We start from the raw sequence: 19,182 nt of genomic DNA, 5'->3' as shown, positions 1-19,182 counted from the left end.
ACACAGGTGTCAAAGCTTCTGAAACCATTTTACAGTTGTAATTTCGCCCAGTGAATGTTAGCTTGTGTAAATATGTTCCAGAACCCTGCAAGGTTTTCTGTCGATAGACCGTCTTCATCTCCACATGTGCCTAGTTCAGTCAAGACACTTGCGTATTCATTTGACAATTTATTGATAACCATAGACATGGAAACAGGTTTGACTTTAGCAGAGTGGACGTACATGAGAGATTGAGGGAAGGTCATATTTCTGCTGATGGGATTGGACCTGGAGATGTTGTTTGGACTTCTCAGTAATAATAATGCAGTAGGCTCTCATGTAGAGCAGGACCTGATTCGTCTGGTCAAGTTTGGCTCATCGTGCATCATTTGCTCAGGCCTTATTCTTCCTTTATTGTGCAGGATGGCCGTCTGAGACCTGGAGATCAGCTGATTGCCATCAACAAGGAGTCTTTGATAGGTGTGACCCACGAGGAGGCCAAGACTTTGCTCAACAAGGTCAAGTTCAGGTGAGCCACGTCTGCTTGTGCAAAGAACGAGATTACACTAAATACATCCAGAACATTCATTTTCCATCAGTGTAGTTGTTCCAGTGTCTCTTTCTTAAGATGATCAAGAGGCTGAAGTCTTTGTGCTTGTGTGTGCTTGTGTGCTTGTGTGTGCATGCGTGTGCATTTGTGTGTGTACATGTGTGTATGTGTGTATATGTGGACGTGCGTGCGTCTTCAGTCAGGAGGCGGTGGTGGAGATAGCCTTCATCCCAGGTAAAGGCCCGCTCCCCAGCAGCACATCTCTACACAACGGAGTCCAGAGAGGCGTGGGCAATGGCTTCAGCTCTGGACGCTTAAAAGTCCACGTCAGGTCACCAGAGGTCAGTTTCCCCCTAACTCTCCCTGTTTTTTTTTTCCAACACTTCCCTTTATTTTATCTTACTTTCTCTTGTCTCTCTCTCTTTCTCTCTCTCTCTCTCTCTCTCTCTCTCTCTCTCTCTCTCTCTCTCTCTCTCTCTCTCTCTCTCTGTCTCTCTCTCTCTGTCTCTCTGTCTCTCTCTCTCTCTCTCTCTCTCTCTCTCTCTCTCTCTCACTCTCTGTCCCTTTACTCCACTGCCAAGAAATTGTAAGAAGTTTTGTTCAAACCTCCTTCTCCCCCCTCCCTCCTCCCTCCCTCCCTCTCTCTAGATCCGGACAGAGGAGACTGCCCCCGTGCCTTCACCCTCCCCTGACATCTGCCCTCCAGACATCCACATTTCAGGTACACAACTCCTCTGTTGCCCCACTGTCGGCCTCAACACCTCTCCTCCCCGTCCTCCCCTTCTCAGATGCCCGACTGCCAGCCCTGCCCCATTTCCCGCTAACAACACAGGGTTGAGGGTGGAACTCAGGAGAGGGTACAGCGAACTGTTAGAGGTCATACAGAAGAGAACAGACAGAGACAGAGTACCGCTTCAGACCGTCGATGTGAGAGACTAGCCCTCCAGCACTCAGTACAGTAGCTCACAAGGAAGGGATTGGTGTTGTAACCCGTGGTAAATGAACCGAGGTGAACTAAAAAAAAAACAGGGATAATATTCTCTCTTTTTGGGATTGGGGATTAGAGGGGAAGAGAGTTGTTGGAGTTTAATCAGAGCTCCAGGCTGCATCAGGAGCACAGTGGGGGGCCCAGGGGCCAGGGGAGACGGAGGTGTTAGAGACGTCACATTTCCACTCTCAATAGGAGAGAACGGAACATGAACCGGGGGCTTTTCCGTGTTAGCGTTGGTGTGTGTGAGTGCCAGTGTGAGTGTGTGGTTAGTGTGTGTCGTGGTGCGGAGAGACACGCCATGAACAGAATGGTTGTTTTGGAAAAAAACGACAACATTTCTAATCATGGAGCTGGCTGTTGTTGTTTTCTCCCAGATGTCAGGTTCCTTCCTTCCTTCATTTTATTCATCCTGAAAATGAGTTTGCATCGAGTTGTCATGGTAACCAGTTGCAAAAATCGAGTTATTGGTGTCTTCTCCCAGGGGTACACTGCTTTTGGATGTTTATTTTTATTTTGTTAAAAAATATATACATTTGACAAGCAGTAGAGTACAAATAGCAGTAAACTGTAGCAATTACAAATATGTAAACATGTATACGTCTGAATAAAAAGAGCAACCTGAGGAATAGTTAATGCTGTACAGCTGTGATGTAACAGGCAGCGTAAGGCCATGTACAGTGAGGGGCTGTATGTCATTAAGTAATGCACCCTACATACACACCCGTGTGTGTGTGTTTGTGTGTGTGTGTGTGTATGCATGCTCAGAGCGAGAATGGGGGGGGTCAGTGGACTTCAAGGGCATTCCAGGGGAATCAGTTAATCCAGATGGGAGAGGAAGTAAACCTGACATTTAAACCAGTTTGAACCTGCTACGGCAGATTGAACCTATCTGTCACCAGCCTCCCGTGTTTAGCTGGTTCTAATCATGGCACCACACCTCCAAGCTCGTGGAATCACCCTGTCTCAACGACCTACTGAGAACCTTCCAGCTCTCAGGACTTTAGGCTCTGTCTACGTCCTCCTCAACCCATCTCACACACCAGTGACCAGACTCACTCAAGGTCACTTCCTGATACCACTACAAAACTCGGATTGGCTAAGATGGGGGCGGTTGGGAGGCACTTGCCTTTGGTGACAGATGTTACTGTAGGTGCGATGAGGAGAGCGCAGAAATGCAGGGTTCATTTTTGTGATTTTCCTTTGACAAACAAGAATCCCGGTCCCATGAGCTGAATAAACTGGCATAAACTGTAGGTCGGCATCACGTCAAAAAGTCATATGTCAGACAGCTTGTTATGTGGTTGTAAAAAAAATGCTACTTAATTGTACAACCCGTAGTCAGGCGAACTCTAACAAACCTTGTTGATCTTTATCTCCTTCTGGTAAATGCATGTGACCGGATTAAAGCTTGTGCTATCGTGGTATTTCTCTCGTAGGATATTATTATCACACACACACACACACAAACACACACGGTTCTCTCCTGGATTGTACTGACAGATAGGGCAAGGGAAGGACATGGGGTCTGGTCTTGGAACAGGATGATGCAGAGAGAATATCCATTTGGTCAGGAGATTATCTGGGTTGGGCAGATGAGGAGGGGCGGAGGAGATGAGAGACCAGAGGAGAGCATACTGAGAACCCTGGCGGCAGCATGGCACCTGTTTAACGCACCAAAACACAAACTTGTTGGGCGTCAGACCTGTGGCTACAGGACAGAGAGAGGGATGGGGCCGGGTGGGTAGTAAAAGATTGAGCGCCCCGCAGGAGGGAGGTGGTGGGTAGCGAGGCCAGCGGGGTAGGAGTGGTGGTGTTGATGGCGTCTGCGCGTCCTGAGCTTAACGTTCCTCTGAACTGCCCCTCAGCTGTTGTCACGGAAGCTGGCCTGTCAATCATCTCTGTCGCTGGGGAGGCAGTTTAAATCCGTAGGTGGGGCATGGGAGGCAAGGGAGGGGGGAAGCAATCATCTCACACTCGCACCAGCAGGGGGTCGCCCCGCCCTTGGAGTTGCACACGCACACACGCACACACACACGCACGTACACTCACACAAACACACCGTTCTGAGAACTCCAACTCTTTTCATCTCCCTCTCTCCTCTTTTCCTCTGCCTCGTTCTCTCTTAATCTCTCTATCTACCCCTTTGTGTTTTGTACGGTGTATAGCGCTCTCTATCCTCGCTCACCCTCCCCTCTGAAGTATGCCTATCATCCTATTGGTTCTCTCCTCGTGTGACTGGCCCACGCCCTCTCCAACAATAACGACTTCATTTGCAATGGGTTTAGTGAATGATTCAGTACCTGAACACCTCTCGTGTCCTCGCACATATGTATATATCTCCGCCTGTAGTACCTACCCTAACACACAGTATTGTCTCTGCCTACACATCCTAACCTTGGTCCGGGTTCCTCCTCCAGCATATGTTCCGATGCAATGTAGCACCCAGCGTGAAGTTGCTGAATACACGACGTGCTCACAGTATTTGCTTGTTTGCTCGTGTCTCCTGCTCCTCAAGGCTCAGCCCCCACCCTGAGAGGAGCATCAGGAACCAAGCCCAAGATCACCCTGGACCCCCATATACGGCTCAGATCGGAAAAACTGGATCTGGTGAGTGCTCGTTTTACCTGGACGTGTGTCTACTTGGCTCCTTGCTAGTGGATGCGTCTGTCAGTCAGTGTACTGGCTATGTGTATCTGTCTGTCTGTGGAAGCATTTGTCTTTGTTCTAACTTCCGACCTTGTGCCCTCCACCCGATCAGATTAGCCATTTCCGAAATGATACCTTCTGGTGAATTACATCAAGGAGTTAATCCAGCATTGACCATCTCCCCTATAGGGGTGCCACACAGCCAGCACCCCATAGTACTGGAGATACCCAGCACCTGTCTCTCTCTCTAGGGTCTCTTTTATCATTTATATGTCTCTTATACCCCCCACACTCTGTCTGCGCACTAGCTCCAATCTTTTCTCCTTTCTTCCTCTCTTGTATATTTGTTTTTTGTCCTGGTGCAGTTGTTTAGCAGTGATTTTAATCTACTCCCAATCCCGCTCAGTCTGTGGTTGACCCTAATCTACCCATTCATTAATAGGATTACGGTGGAGGAGAGACAGAGAGAGAAAGAGAGCACTTTAATGTTGCCCACAGACACAATGCCATCTATATTTGTCCGCTTGCTACTAAACATGCAGAGAGAGAGAGAGAGAGAGAGAGAGCTTTGCTTTTATGAAAGGATTGAAGTACAGTTTGAGAGATTACCCATTGAAGAACAGTATGCCTGACACAGATCTGAAATGATTACTGTAGAAAGTACTATTGAGTTAAATGTTGTTTATTGGTGGTTTACTTCTGAAGCCCATTCATTGCAGGGAAGAAACCATGGATAGGGATGGAATGACAGGTGATGGGAGACACAGAAAAGAGAAAAGAAAAGAGAAATAGAGGGGTTGAAGTGTATAGGTCAAAAATGTCCCTAAACATTCGACATATAAAACACATGGGTCGTTGCATCACATCAGCATATACTGTGTGTGCTACTTAGTGTACTTTCTACACTGCTGATATTAATAGAATACCAGGTGGGTGTGTAGGTATGGGTGTGTGTGTGTGTGCAGATGGTTGTAAAGATTAGCAGCTGTGTGGTGAGTTTGTCCGGTGACAGGTGAACGATGTTGTTGCACTGCCCTCTTATGGTCATTGTACCTCATGAGTTCAAACATATACAAACTAGATGTGCCAACCTCAAGAATTCTCTTTTATCTCTTAAGTCCTCCTCAAGTTATCCCCGCAGCCTCAATTTTTCTCTCCCTCTCTTTCCTCCCCCTCCCCTCTCTCTCTCCCCCTCTATATCTCTCCACCCACCTCTCTCTCTCTCTCTCTCTCTCTCTCTCTCTCTCTCTCTCTCTCTCTCTCTCTCTCTCTCTCCCCTCTCTGTACTGGGCCAGGCGCTGTCCTACCTGGGCCTGGACATCACAGATGAGACGAAGAGGAGACTGAGGCAGAGTCTGACCACAGACCCCCAGGGCACCGTGTCCTACGGAGGTACACTTCCCCTCACCAATGCCTCCTGGCTGTGGCTGTTGTTGTCAGTAATATCATGCATTCGTACAATATCATACATGTTCATACATGTTCGTAACGTACCTTTGTGTTTTGTTCCCCGGCAGATTTCGTGGAAGCCACTCGGAACATCTACCAGGAGAAGCTTGAGGAGGCGGGGCTAGCGCAGGGCCCCTTCATGTTCTCCTATCATGAAGCGGCCAGCTTGATGGACACCTCGGCCTTCCACTCTCCTGTAAAATCCCGCCCTATCGGGGATTAGAAAAACTGCTGGGATTGCAATGCATATTTCAAAAGCATAGTGTAACCTTTGTGTTTGGGCGTCCTCTGGGAACCTCCTGACTTGGAGACTTTGTCTTGTACTGGGGGGGGGGGGGGGGGGGGGGAGTCAGTGGAGGGGGATTTAGAATGTGTGTTCCTTATAAAGACGATTTCTTGCAAGCATAAGAGATCTGGGACTGCCAAGCAGTCATTGAAATGCTTTGAAAGCCTCCATTGTACAGGGCCTTGTCAGACTCCAGTATGTCGAGGGATGTGCGTCTCATAACTGTATGTGTGTGTGTGAGCTTGCGTGTGTGTATTCAAGCGAGTGCTGAACAGAGGGGAATAATCACACAAACACACACCCTGCCATTCTTCTAACAGCCCTCCCCATTGGCTGCAAAATGCCACATGCACACTAAAATGTCCAGATAAACATATTTCGCCTGGTACACCTTCACCTACACGCACACACTCTCACCCTGTATGACCTCCCTGTGGTGTGCACGCAGACGTACGAGTCGGAGTGCAGCTACAGCAGCGAGGAGCTGGAGCAGTTCCAGACCGAGGTCAAGCACCTGCAGATCCAGATGAAGCAACTGAAGGTGAACATATGCCCCTACCCCCTCCCCTTTCACCGTGCAAACACCAGCCCCCAACCCACCCTGTCATATCACATCACTGGAATACAGCGTTCAATCCAGACTTTTACTCACAGCCAGTTTAGCATTCTCATGTCCACACGCCACAGGTTCTGCTGAAGGACACGGAGCACAGCAAGAAAAGCCTGGAGGACGAGCTCCAGAAGACCTCCGAGGTGAGGGACCATCACACTCGAACTGGGGGACCTCCCATTTCAGTCTGTCTATCTTCCCGGGAACAGCAACTGTGCTCTGTCCGTTCATAGCAGACGACTACTCAGCGTGTCCTCCCCCACGTCGACTCATCTTGCCCTCCACCCCGTCTCCCCCTCCAGATAGCGTCGGCGACGGTGGAGGAGAACAGCCGTCTGAAGGGCCGCCTGCAGGTGGCCGAGGCGGCGCGGCAGCAGACCAACAGCGCCGAGCAGGACTACGAGGAGGTGATCCAGCTGCTGGAGGCTGAGATCCGAGACCTGAAGAACCAGCTGTCTGGAAAGAAGCCCCGCAGCCTGGAGGCCACCAAGGTAAGAGACACGGGGGGGCCCCCCTGCCACCAACGGGGGGCCACCGCCGTTCCCGTTCACGCCCTTTATCCGCCTCAGCCGCCCCGCTTGGGTTTGAGGCTCGTCCCGCTCGATGGACGTGTAGGGTAGCGTGTGACAGCCTGACGTGGATGTTGTCGCCGCGACAGGACGACGTGACGGAGCTGAATAGGAGGATGACGGCCGTCGACTGTCAGCTGAGGAAGTCGGAGCTGAGCAGGAAACACCTGGAGATCTCCAACAAGAAGCTGCTGGGGTTTGCACAGGTAGCCGAGTCGCTCATTACCTCTCGTCCGTCTGCTGTCACACGCCGCTGCCCTCGAGGGCCTCCTTAGCAAACCGACTGTCTCACCTTGAACAACACTAATCGGTTTGTCCTTTGTTTCCTCAGAATGTTCACAAAGTGCTCACCACGCCCCGCTTGTTTGGGAATGATAACGGGTGAGATCGCTTTTTCGACACACTGTATCGTCCTGTATCCATTATGGAATCTTCCTTCTGCTCAATAGGAACACTCAACACAATGTACAGTGACTACAGTCAGGTTCATGCTGGTGTGTGTGTGTGTGTGTTTCTGTGTGTTTCTGTGTGTTTTCCTACAGGAGTAACAGGTCTTCTCCAGCCACTGACAGTCCTGACACTCCGTCGCCCATCCCAGACCCAGCCTTCCAGCTCGCCACCGAGGCCAAAGAACTGGTGGAGGGAGTACAAGCTCTCGCTGAAGACCCAGGTGAGGAAGAGAGAGGACAGCTACAGAAATATCTCGGACCACATTGGAATTCTGTCAGACAGAAATAACTCAGAAAGGGTCCCCTGGCAGCTCACTGGATAAGAGTGTGTACCATTTAGGCAGGGCCTTACCGCAGCTGCCTGGGTTTGAATCCAGCCTGGGTCCTTTGCAGCATGTCGCCCCTTCTCTCTCTCCCCTACATTTCCTGCCTCTCTACAAAAAAATAACACAGGTATTAATGTCCACGCAAAAAAAATTGATATATTAAAAATAGAAATAACTAAGTGCAGTTTTACCTTTCCCACCCTGCAGAGTTGCTGAGTGATTCGGAGAGACTCGTCACTGATCAGAGTGTGGCTGCAGGTGCAGAGTGAGTATTCACACCCAGGATAAGCTACCGGCTGTGTCAGCATACTGTGATGGCTATTCTGCTGCTGAACACAGTGTACAATGCATTCAGAGTTCTGGATGGTTGTACTGCTCACCTATTTGGCTCTGGTACTGACCCGTGTTCCTTTTCCTTCAATCTCTTCAGTTCACGGGCTAGGACGACCCTGTCCGGAGCTACAGCCAAAGACAAGCGCCATGTGTAGACCGGGAGAACGTCGGGAGAACATCGGGAGAACCTCGGGAGAACATTGGGAGAACATCGCGATAACATCTGTGGCTGGGGGACTGGGTCCATGAACACTATTGCTTGACTCACTGAACTTCAAACTCGAATCCTTTAGACAGACAGACAAACTGTGAAGCTATCCAGCGCGCTTTTAGAAATGATTAACATCAACTCGTCCAACATATGTATTGGTGGCCTGGGTGTGGGAACTGCTTCACCGATTAACCGAATAAGTGTTATAAAAGTCCTTTTCTGTTTTCTATTACAGCTGTGTATGTATTTACATTTCTGTTTTGATGTTTTGCATTTGTCTGAACGGCAGAGGAAAGGTGGAATGACGGTCAGGCCGACATCTAGACACAGTGCAGCATGGCACTAAGGGCTTGCTGTAGAAGAAAAGCTTGTAGTGTGATGCGTAAACAACACTCCTAACGTGACCTTCTCTTGTCTCCTGAGCGTCTCTCGACCACTCCATTTTGATCAGTGGTTTTCAAGGATACAAGGAGGCAAGACAAGGAAGCCATGGTAGAGTATTGGAGCTTAGCCTTGCTGTCTGTAGCGCTACAGCTATTTTGCAGCGTTTGTGAATGACAACTTCAGGGTGATTAGGAAGATTTGCCCTCATCCAAGCGTCTCATCATTTGATATGGTGAGCATTTGTACAGATGTCCCTACAAGAAGTGCTCTGACGAAAATATTTTGAAGATTTTGTACTGGAAACACATTTTTTTCTTTCATTTGAGACAGAAAAAAGCTGTTGGACATGCACGACTATGACGAGATGTTTGCAGTTGCTGTTATAAACCTTGTAAATCTTGCAGACCGAAACCCTCTTGTTCTACATCCTCTGTCCAAATCCGCATTTTGGACCAACACATACACACACCCACTCCAGGCAGACAAAAACGAGTTACTTTGACAGATACTGTACCCAGCAGGATAAACTGTAGAGTTCTGTGAATATTCACTTGTTTCTGTTCCATCGTGGCTCATCTTCATGAAGATTGTATACATGATTGAAGGGTTGTAAGAAATAAAGCATAGGAAAGAAAGAACGTTATGAACTATTATTATGTGGAAATGTCCATGTCAGAACCATTTGGTGGTTATGAAAAAGGGGGGTAAGGAAATGAAGTAGCCGACAGGAGGGATACTGCTAGCTAGAGCTTGTCAATCATCCTTATCTGTGGCAAACTGTCCCTGCATGGTTCTGGTTTTCACCTTGTCTTCCACATCCTACGATGAGAGGGGATATGATGAGATTTGGTTTACTGGAATAAAAATAAACAAAGCAATACTTATGTGTAAACAAGGCTGTAAGATACATGTTTGAAAAGATTGAGAAAGGTCAGTGATCCATCTAACATAACAATGTAGACTAAATGTGTAAGATTTATTTTGTTTATATTGATAACTGCACATGCTTTCAAGAAATACTGACTTGTAGCCCTGTAATTGAACTAGATTGCATCTTATGTGTGGCCTCATTATCTTGATTTTATTGTTTTTATTAAAGGAATAACCTCATTATTTGTTTCCGCCTTCTTGTGTGGTCTTGAGAACATAACTGTGTTTTAAAGGTCAACGTAGGCCAAGGAGGTTGATGTAGGCTGAAGGCTTGTGTAAAACAGCAGAAGACCAGCAGCTTGCATTGTTCTTTTTTTAGCTCATCATAACAACACACATCTGTGTGGTCTTTTCTTGGTTCACGTGCATCGCATCACAGAGAAAATAAAGGAAACAGGATTTGGAAAGAAAATAACTGTTTATTACAGTAATAATTGAACAATTATTTTTCAAAATATAATTCCATTGTAAAAACTAGGGATGGGATTATAAATAACTTGCCTGGTTCACAAAATAACTGTTATAACTGTTAATAACTGTTCAAGACAACGACAACTGTTCAAGACAACATATCTTAAAGTTTACCCACTGAGGCTAGGTCTTTTTTTAAATTATTATTAAAGTGACTTTCCTTGATTGAAAAATGAACAATGCTGTATAACAGTTTTCCAAAATTCCAAAAACCTCAACTATTGACTTAGAAGACTGTAGAGTCTCCTGCAGGTGGCGCACCACACAAGAAGTTTCAGAGCATGACAACACAACAATGCCTCTAAAACATGTAGTTGACAGATATTTCTGTACTCATTTAACAGTGGGACACACCTCTTTTGGGTCCTACAGTAAAAAGAGACCTTGCAGAAATGTTTCTGTCTGACGAGGGGTCCATCATTTCTGTTTAGGTGGTTGAAAATAATACAAACCGAGAAGAGGATTTCCGATATCATTCTGTAATCTTGGGCACAAAGGATAGCTGTGGGAGGTATGGGAAAGGTCTGCTTGTAGGAGTCTTTGTCGGAAGCAAATGAGAGAGGTAGTGGAATTGCTCATTTCTAAGACAGGAGGGGTGAGGAGTGGAATAGTCCATATCCAAGGTGGATAGAGGGGTGGACTCAGAAACGTCTCTGGAGGAAGGCGATAGGGGGCGAGCCCACACTGCTAGGACTGCGGAGATGGGATTCATAGGAGCCAGGAGTCATACCAACAACCCCCTCCATCTGCGGAGTCTCCCCATGCAGGAAGTCATCCTCATCCTCAGCCGAGCACTAAGACCAAAAAACAAAACAATTAATGGATATAATACTCAATACACAATCGATTTGTATGTAATATAGAATCTAATAGTAATTACTTAATAATATAATAAATTAAATATTATAATTATAATAATATTATAAATTAATAGTTCATGTAATCTATTCCTTCTATAGCCATTTGTTTGTGACGAATAATGTTCCCACCTTCCATGCTCTGCTGAGGAATTTTATTTAAAGATTTATGTGCCAATTAACAGAGTAAAAGAATGCAATTTTAACTGCCTAAACCAACCCTACCCTTAGGGATACCAGATATACCTCCCAACTCTGGAACACGCATCTTTACCTGTTTTAATTTGTTGTGCATATGTATGAGCTATGTGTATATTTGTATGTATGTTTTGTATGTTCCCTTTATGTAATATGTGGTAACCAGTATATCTGTATGTATTTATCTTTGTGTGTACCCCTATTGTCTTATGTTGTGTATTTTTATATCTGGACCTTGAGTCTGCAAATAAAGTGATATGTATTCCATCTAAGATGGTGTTTTACCCGTTGGACCCTCTTGGTAGAGTGCACCTCTGTCTCAGCTGGCTCCTCCCACACTTGGTAGAGCGGCGCAATAAGAGCGCCAGACCTGGGAAGGAGGGAACACACACGGCCAATCACTACACCCCCATCATATTTACAGCCAATCACCAAACCCCAACAGATTTACAGACAATCACAACACCGTCTCAGATATCTTTTTCTTCCCCAACAAACACTGACTCACAGCTACCGTACACAAACACAGCCAGCCAGGGACAACAATAGAAAATCTGTGAGCACCGAAGCTGCAGCAGTCTCTAGTCTGTGGTACCTCTTCAGCATGTAGGGATCGAAAGGGAAGACGCTGTCCAGGGGGTTGGTGTTGGTGGACACGCAGTCGCCTCCTATCGAGCTGCGGACCACAGGCAGGACTTGCCGGTTGTTCCTCTCGATGATGGTGTAACAGAAAACCAGCTGATACTTCCTGGAAACACAGGAAACAACATCCGGTTCAAACTGTAGCCAACGGTGTGCTATGCTAGCTATGCTCCAATGTAGCGATTTCCCCCTAGATTTAACCACACCGCCAAAGACACACCAATAAATGCAATAAATGGTTAAATCTGTGAGTGTGACAGAACTGAACCGATTGAATTAGGGACTCAACAGCCTTTGAACAATGAATGTAATAATAATTGACAAAACAGCTCTTGCAATAGAAGATGCATCATGCAGACCTAGTCGATGTTAAGGAAATTGAGTTCTCACTTTAGAGGTAGGACCGTTAATGGAAGCTCTGACATAACAGCCACCCTAGCTTTTTCCTCTAGTCTTGCAATATGATCTCAGTATACCTGGTGATTGCAGCAAACATGTTGGTGACTGCAGGCAGGCAGACCTTCAGAGGGTTGAGCTGGCACATCACCACCCGCTCCAGGTTCAGGCTCTGGAGGTACGCCAGCCCTGGAAGACACACACACACACACAGGTGTAAAGACTGGCAGACACAACAGTGAACGCCTTTCTGTGTGAGGCTGAGTACCCATCATCCCCCTGGTCTCCAGTACCATGCGTCCCAGACCTACCTTTCTTCATGTTACCCTCCAGGATGCTCTTGTGTCTGAAGATGAGAGTGTAGAAAACCGCCTGGCAGATGGTGTAGAATGGCCCGTGCAGGCTGATGTCACAGTAGGCCCGAGTCCCGGAGTCCTGGCTGTCGATGTACAGGTGCATCCACGGCAACAGCAGGTCCAGACATGCTCGCACAGTGCTGTAGGGAGAGGGCAGACATAGCCGACAAGTCAGGGCGTGTCGCAGTTGTCCACAGTGGACTCGCGGTCCCCTCTCCTACGTCCGCTAAAGAAGATTAAGCCTCGTTTGAGGGCGTGGGACTAAGGTGAGAGAGACCCACTCACGCCACAGGGAGGAAGTTGGCTCGTGCCAGGAAGCTGCCCATGTAGCCAGCGGCGGCCTGGCGCAGGACAGAAGGCTGGGTGGGGCTCTGGATGATCTTCCACAGGTGCTCCAGGAAGGCCTCCGCCAGAGCCTGACACAAAGGGAACGACGGTCCGTTACTTGACAAAAAAACACTGCAAGGATGGCCTGACTCACATCTCCACAAATACAAGGATACAATCCCAGGAGATACCCCCCCAAAAAAACGAATTTCATAATATACAGATTTTTTTTAAATCATTGAGACTCCTCACTGTACAGAAGGGTGCGCTCGGTTTACTGACCAGTCTGAAGCTGCAGAGGTAGAAGAGGGAATACTGCACATGACAGGAGGCATGTGTGGGCAGGATGAGCTTGTCAAACACGCACACCAGGTCCTTGTAGAACTCCTTAGTCCTCTCCACCTCCAGAATACCTGCCAGGAAATGTGTCATCGAGTGTGTCGTCTATGGGATGCTGGATGTGCCGACGCAGACTTGTGTGTGCCCATGTGTGCTTGTCGGCTCACCGTTGCTGTGGCAAATGTCCTTGATGTAGGCCAGCAGCACAGTCATGAGCGTGTCCAGCCTATCAGCCACAGGATGGGCCATTACACATGCCCCTACTGGCCTTGAAGACTTGGGGTCTGACACATCCTCATCCTGAGACAAAGAGAGAGCCAGAGGGAGGGAGACACACAGAGACACGGAAATAGAGACGGGGAGGCAGAGAGTGAGAAAGAGTAAGAGAGAGAGAAAGAGAGAGAGAAAGACAAACAGTAAGACAGACAGCAGAGAGACAGAGAGGCAGAGAGAAAGACAGACAGAGATATAGATGGAGAGCGACAGACAGGGACACGGACAGACAGATACAATGAGAGACAGAGAGAAGAGAGAGAGAGAAAGAGACAGACAAATGGAAACAAATGACATCATGTGTTGGTCCAAGATCCCCCTTATTGACCTAGCGCTGAATGGCAGGTTCAAGATTCAAGGAGCCATGTGTCGGATGTTTATTAACAACGTACCATATCAAACAGTCCCTCCTCCAGCTGCTCTCCTCCCTTCACCTCCTGGTGTAGGGCGTTCTCCTCCATCTCCTCTATCTCCGCCCGCGGGGCACTCACCTAGACAGCCGGCAGGTTCAATCAGGCATGCACACAAACTCCCTCTCCTCCGTCACTCCAAATGGTTACACACCCAATCGTTTAAAAACGTCCAGAGACACAACGCTAGTTCTGGCGACTCACGTCTAGTTTGAGCATTCTGCTGAAGATGAGCTCCAGGACATCTCGTCGGAGAGCAGGGATGTACACGCTCATCCTCAGGAGGTTGTGGACGTAACATTCCTGCGGGGGGAGGAAGCACACTCGACTGTCTCGCTGGACGCATTGTGACACTACGCACAAAGAATTGACAACATCCATGTCTGTAGCCGTCCATGTGATACAAAGCTAAGGCTAGTCCTACTGACGTACCAGGGTTCTTGATGACTTCTGCACAAAGGGGAAGTGTTCAGTCAGAATGGGCGTCAGGAAACGGCTGGTGCTGAAATAAGAGAGAGAATCTCATATTGCCGTGAAACTTTTACCATAACCGAATCTAACATGAGTCCAGGTTCTCCACCAACAGTGGTGAAACACTTTGCCGTTTATTTGGTAGGACATTAGGATTGATATGCACAAAATTGATATTACTGGACTTGTGTGTGTTCGGAGGGATACTCACGATGGGACATATTTGGCTATGACCTGCAAGGCCTGATGACACTGATCAAAGGTCCTGGGAAGGTCTATGCAAACCAAGATGGGAAGAAATACTCTGAATATCTATTTTTAAATGATACAGTCTCCACAATGGCTCATAACAGAGCCATCCACAACAGGAACCGGACAGCTGGTCGGTCTGGCACCAACTAACAACAAGAACAACCACGATTAGGGTCGACTTCCTGTGCTGGTGGTTTGTCACCAGTGCTAGAGTGCCCCCTCAGTTCTTATCTACACCTCACCTCCCATCTCATCATCCTCAATCTTCAACCACATTAGAAGCACGTTAACTCTACCTTTCCCTAAAAAGGGCAAGCAAGCTTTGTATTACAATGCACATTGTCAAGTCACAAACAAAGACAGTGCAGGTCTAAATGTTGATGAACCGTGTCATGATATTGTATTGACGGGAGATTGCCAGGAGATCTGTACCTACTTTCGTTTTCGTCATCTGAATCTGAGAAATCCACGCCACCTTCACAGATCTTCATTCTCTCTAAAAGAAAAAAACAGATCCCAGAAAAAATATTACAGCCATTACCCATTCAATGATAACAACGGTTTGGGAGAGCGTATGAAACACTAAACAAGACAGCCATAGTACAAAAAATCAATCTAACAATACACGCTTAAACTAGAATATGGGCCTTTCCTTTAAGAACTAGGTTTCCTGTGATTGAAGAAGCACACACACTATGACAGTTACTCACTGGGGATGAAGTTAGAGACCACCATCTTGAGGCAGGCGCGGAGGTAGACGGTCTGGGCTGAGACCAGGTTGCTGAGGAAGGCCAGGTACTCCTCCACCACAGCCGGGCTCCGGCCCAACCAAGGCAGCCTCTGGACCAGACAAACAGGAAAGGGATGGTAATGGCCTGCTGTCTGTACATATATGACTTTAACGAGTAAAACATATTCCGCTACAGAAATGGTTGAAACTAAAAGTCCTCCTCAATTCAATCCCAAACATGAGATCAGATAGCTCTGTAACCTTTAGTAAATATGTAGCTGCATAATGCATCCTGTATTTTGAGTGTCTCAGTTGCACACATAAAATCAGCGATTTAGAACAAGAGATGACTGCATGACAGTTTAGACTAATGGCATGCCATACTCACCAAAACTGTATAGATCAGCTGTTCGTGGTCCTTACTGAGTAGGGTCACACAATTCCGAAATTCCTGCAGCCAATTGATAATTTGAGCATCCTGTCACGAAAAAATAAAATTAATTTCATATACTTTTTCTTCGTAGTGCTGGTTCCCAGTAATGTACATTTCTCTAATCGTTGATCAGCGTTTCTCTTACTTTTATATCTGGATCTGCCAGCTGATGTTTCAGCAACTCGTAGTCACTCTTGTCTCCCTGTTAAATAATGTCAAGAGCATACGCTACATCACACTGAGAGCTTTGGGTTTTACTTTTCTTTTTTGTTATAACTATCAGACAAACTAAACGAGACTTTTGAGACTCACCTTTTCAAACTTGGCTAAAGTGTCCACAACACTGCCCCCAAACCTCACCGTCTTCATTGGGGGACTGTTCATAAAATCACGGCCCTCTATATCCATGATTTACGTGCTGTGATTGAAAAATTACACATGGTCGACTGGCTGTTGCATAGTGGATAAAATGATCGATGTGGCTAACGCTATCCAATGGGCACTGCTAGAGTTCATAGCTAATGCAATGATTCGAGTTATCTTGCTACCAGCTATCTAACTCTACTTTGAGTGTCTTAGAATAGATCATTTAAGGGTCGGTATTGTAAAGATGTGTTCTTACCTATCAAGAAAAACTGTGGGGCACGAATGGACTTCGATAGATGATGTATTATTATCTTTATTTGAGAAGACATAAAACACGTGCATTCCTAATGCTGTCACATTTCACAACAGGAAGAGAAAATGGAGCTCAAGTGTATTTACGGAAGTGAATGGGATTATTCTCTTCTTCGTTGGATAAATCTGAATTGAACAAATGAACACACTGCCATCTACAGCCACAAAACCAAACGAGATCAGAGTCCTGCAGAGCAGTCTGAAGGAGCCAGAAATACGAAATGTTGAAATGAACAAATTTGGAACACAGAAACTTGGACACCAACCTCGGTAAGGAATTTGTTTTCCCCTAGGAATAAAAATGAGTCTAATCCAAGACTTCTAAAATTCGTGACGTCTAAAATCATATTTTGGGGGAAATTACATGCTTTAATTGAAAGATAATAAACATATTGTGAACACACTATGTGAAACACGAGTGCAGACATTGGCAACACCAGAACACACACACACACACATAGGCTATGCTGGAGAAATTGTTTTTCTGCTTTTCCCAATCCTGCTGTCCTACCTCCAAGGGCAGCCAGAAGCATTGAGCAGACATATGAACTCTGACCATGGACATGTGGAGGACAGCAATTTGTTCTGCAAGTTTTTATTTTGGGGTTCTTTTGCAAAGGTAACCCATGTGAGCACTGAGAGAACATGCAAACTCCACACAAAAGGCCTAGAAGACATCTGAGCAGAATAGTGCTGTATGAAGGAATCCCTGGACCATCTTGCTGTGAGGCGATGTAAGCAGATATAGGCAGCAGTTTATGTGCTTACCATTTTGCTTGCACATTTTTGCCCATTTGCTAAACCAATAAAGTATAGGAAAATTGGAGCATATTCATTTATAGTTCTATAGTTGTGGCTGTTGAATTGTATGGGGTAGCAAAACCTGAATGTAATGTGAAGAATGATTTATTTTACACAAGCACAATGTGGTCAACATTTTTTAGTTTAATTATACTCCCATTTTGGAGACACAGAATTGAGAAAAAGGAAGTCAAAATAATAAAATGGGTTTAAAGGTCGTTGAGGTGTGGTTCTTATCAAGGGTGTCCCTGGGAGCGTTAAGCACACATTAAGTGAACACAAAAACAACATATTTCCTCAAGCCTATAAGGTAATTTTAAACTGAGTTGGGCAGCATCAATAAACAGAAAAACTAATTATACAAATAAAAACAATCGTTACAAATTGTATAAAAAAGATGCATTTAGCATATGAACACTTCAGGAGGCCTGTAAACATTGAGATATGTAATCTTCAGTCGAATCTTCCATCTATTGGAAAGAATAAGACATTACATTAGTTAAATATGTTTTTTATATATGTCATTGCTTCAGTAGCAGGTCTACCCACCAATCTTGCACACTTTTATTGTTATAGCAGGGCTTGGTGTAGCCATTCCGAGGTTAATCGTTAACGAAATGATAAGATGTCATGTTAGGTAGGCTACTATTGTAGGCCAAAACGGATTTTTTCCTCAGTGGAACATTATAGTTAAAACACAAGAAAACCTGAAAACTGTTATACATTTGTAAAACAAATCGTTTTACTGTTTAGATCCATAAAAAATACTACTTTCAATTAAATCTAGGCTATTTATTGCCTTTTGTGTTACAGTAAGTAGGTTTAGGGTTAGGCCCATGCTTATCGAAAGGCTTTTTTTTTGTAAAACTGTGTTAGCTACGATACTAATTACAAATTAAACAAATTAGTTCCTCTGAACAGACTCACTATTAAAGCCTACAACATCATATGGCCCCAGTCTCGGTGGTTGTGTCAGAGACATTTTTGTCGTTATCCACGGCTTCAGACACAGTTTGCACGTTCTCATCTTGCCCCATTGCCAGGGTGACTGGTGGCGGCTCCGGTTGGGCATCCCTCGTGCGTAATGACATCCCGAATCCTGTCCTATTTGCTGCCGTGCCTCGTCCACGAGGGGGGCCTCCGGTGCGACGCAGCGAATTCCTGATGCCGCTGGAGAAACGGCTGGAAAGACGCCTCACCGCACCTGCAATACCCCGGTTCTTTTTCAACAACCCAACGTCATCCTCCAACTCCTCGGGGGGCACTTCGATGTTGCCCGTGTACCAAAACACCCACCAGATGAGGCTCAGGAAAATTATTATGGCACCGGCATAAATTAAAAAGTCATAGAAAAACACATCAGCAAACACGCCGATTAAAAGAATAAGCAATCCGAAAATGTCGAAAGCCACCGCCAACCAAAAGGCGCATGAACAGCGCCCCAGACCACGATAAGTCGGTTCCATGACACCAAGTTGCTTGGAGTTAACTATATTCACTTTACCTAACGTAAAATCATTTGAGGTTCATTTCCTGGTGGTATTCGATGGTTGGCTAGTGTTTCAAAGTGCGGCGTTCGTAGGTAAGGTGAGACAGGTGAGGAAACTCATCGCTATTCTGCTACCTGCCACACGGCGCCAAAAGGAGTGGCGTGGTTACCAAGTGAAGGGGAAAGAGGGGGGGTCATTTACAGGGTAGACTACAGTTAGACAGTAGCAACATAAGGAAGAGGTTGAACAAACAAAAAAACATGCTTGTATAGGTTTGTATATAGGTCTAACGCTAACAGAGTCAATATTTGAATGTTTCATTCACGTTGCCTGGTAGTTGCTGTT

General features: G+C 46.2%; 3 protein-coding genes and 1 long non-coding RNA gene across 4 annotated transcripts in view; 1 reads left to right on the top strand and 3 right to left on the bottom strand.

Moving 5' to 3' along the window:
• The window catches only part of LOC146253443 (syntaxin-binding protein 4), a 28,171-nt gene extending 18,278 nt beyond the window's left edge, over positions 1 to 9,893 (top strand). Inside the window, exons 9-22 of the mRNA XM_084678000.1 lie at positions 402 to 508; positions 729 to 870; positions 1,178 to 1,250; positions 4,036 to 4,127; positions 5,462 to 5,558; positions 5,684 to 5,811; positions 6,350 to 6,442; positions 6,589 to 6,654; positions 6,814 to 7,002; positions 7,170 to 7,286; positions 7,412 to 7,461; positions 7,623 to 7,750; positions 8,063 to 8,120; positions 8,286 to 9,893. Of these exons, the coding sequence (XP_084534126.1) occupies positions 402 to 508; positions 729 to 870; positions 1,178 to 1,250; positions 4,036 to 4,127; positions 5,462 to 5,558; positions 5,684 to 5,811; positions 6,350 to 6,442; positions 6,589 to 6,654; positions 6,814 to 7,002; positions 7,170 to 7,286; positions 7,412 to 7,461; positions 7,623 to 7,750; positions 8,063 to 8,120; positions 8,286 to 8,343 (1,398 nt within the window). The 3' untranslated portion in view covers positions 8,344 to 9,893. The remainder of the gene's footprint in view (positions 1 to 401; positions 509 to 728; positions 871 to 1,177; positions 1,251 to 4,035; positions 4,128 to 5,461; positions 5,559 to 5,683; positions 5,812 to 6,349; positions 6,443 to 6,588; positions 6,655 to 6,813; positions 7,003 to 7,169; positions 7,287 to 7,411; positions 7,462 to 7,622; positions 7,751 to 8,062; positions 8,121 to 8,285) is intronic.
• On the bottom strand, positions 4,846 to 7,954 carry LOC146253444 (uncharacterized). The gene is made up of 4 exons (XR_014731779.1): positions 7,882 to 7,954; positions 7,621 to 7,738; positions 5,661 to 5,824; positions 4,846 to 4,865 (listed from the first exon to the last, which is right to left on the bottom strand). It is a non-coding gene; the product is annotated as an uncharacterized LOC146253444 (long non-coding RNA).
• A 219-nt stretch (positions 9,894 to 10,112) lies between the features above and the next one.
• rrn3 (RRN3 homolog, RNA polymerase I transcription factor) lies at positions 10,113 to 16,637 on the bottom strand. Its single transcript, XM_084678766.1, has 18 exons — positions 16,491 to 16,637; positions 16,181 to 16,286; positions 16,014 to 16,070; positions 15,824 to 15,913; positions 15,416 to 15,545; positions 15,142 to 15,201; positions 14,665 to 14,728; positions 14,415 to 14,484; positions 14,187 to 14,285; positions 13,965 to 14,063; positions 13,467 to 13,599; positions 13,243 to 13,373; positions 12,919 to 13,049; positions 12,589 to 12,773; positions 12,358 to 12,466; positions 11,835 to 11,987; positions 11,525 to 11,609; positions 10,113 to 10,978 (listed from the first exon to the last, which is right to left on the bottom strand). Exons 2-18 carry the CDS (start codon positions 16,274 to 16,276, stop codon positions 10,826 to 10,828), a joined length of 1,845 nt encoding a protein of 614 aa, XP_084534892.1. The 5' UTR covers positions 16,277 to 16,286; positions 16,491 to 16,637; the 3' UTR covers positions 10,113 to 10,825.
• An 834-nt stretch (positions 16,638 to 17,471) lies between these two features.
• LOC146253441 (transmembrane protein 238) lies at positions 17,472 to 18,972 on the bottom strand. Its single transcript, XM_084678364.1, has 2 exons — positions 18,275 to 18,972; positions 17,472 to 17,817 (listed from the first exon to the last, which is right to left on the bottom strand). The coding sequence occupies exon 1, from the start codon at positions 18,811 to 18,813 to the stop codon at positions 18,292 to 18,294; it is 522 nt and encodes a 173-aa protein (XP_084534490.1). The 5' UTR covers positions 18,814 to 18,972; the 3' UTR covers positions 17,472 to 17,817; positions 18,275 to 18,291.
• Between the last annotated feature and the right edge of the window lie 210 nt (positions 18,973 to 19,182).

This window comes from Hypomesus nipponensis, chromosome 17, assembly GCF_054491055.1.
Source record: "Hypomesus nipponensis isolate SF chromosome 17, ASM5449105v1, whole genome shotgun sequence".
NCBI classification, from domain to species: Eukaryota; Metazoa; Chordata; class Actinopteri; order Osmeriformes; family Osmeridae; genus Hypomesus; species Hypomesus nipponensis.
The sequence above is the reverse complement of the archived record's forward strand: the minus strand, read 5'-3'. Positions and strand labels throughout refer to the sequence as shown.

Coding starts and splice junctions, on each gene's coding strand:
- LOC146253441 (XM_084678364.1), bottom strand. CDS start 18,813: ATGGAACCGACTTATCGTGGTCTGGGGCGCTGTTCATGCGCCTTTTGG.
- rrn3 (XM_084678766.1), bottom strand. CDS start 16,276: ATGGATATAGAGGGCCGTGATTTTATGAACAGTCCCCCAATGAAGACG. Junction 15,914..16,013: donor TGGCAGATCCAGATATAAAA/GTAAGAGAAACG, acceptor TTTTCGTGACAG/GATGCTCAAATTATCAATTG. Junction 13,374..13,466: donor GGACATTTGCCACAGCAACG/GTGAGCCGACAA, acceptor ATTTCCTGGCAG/GTATTCTGGAGGTGGAGAGG.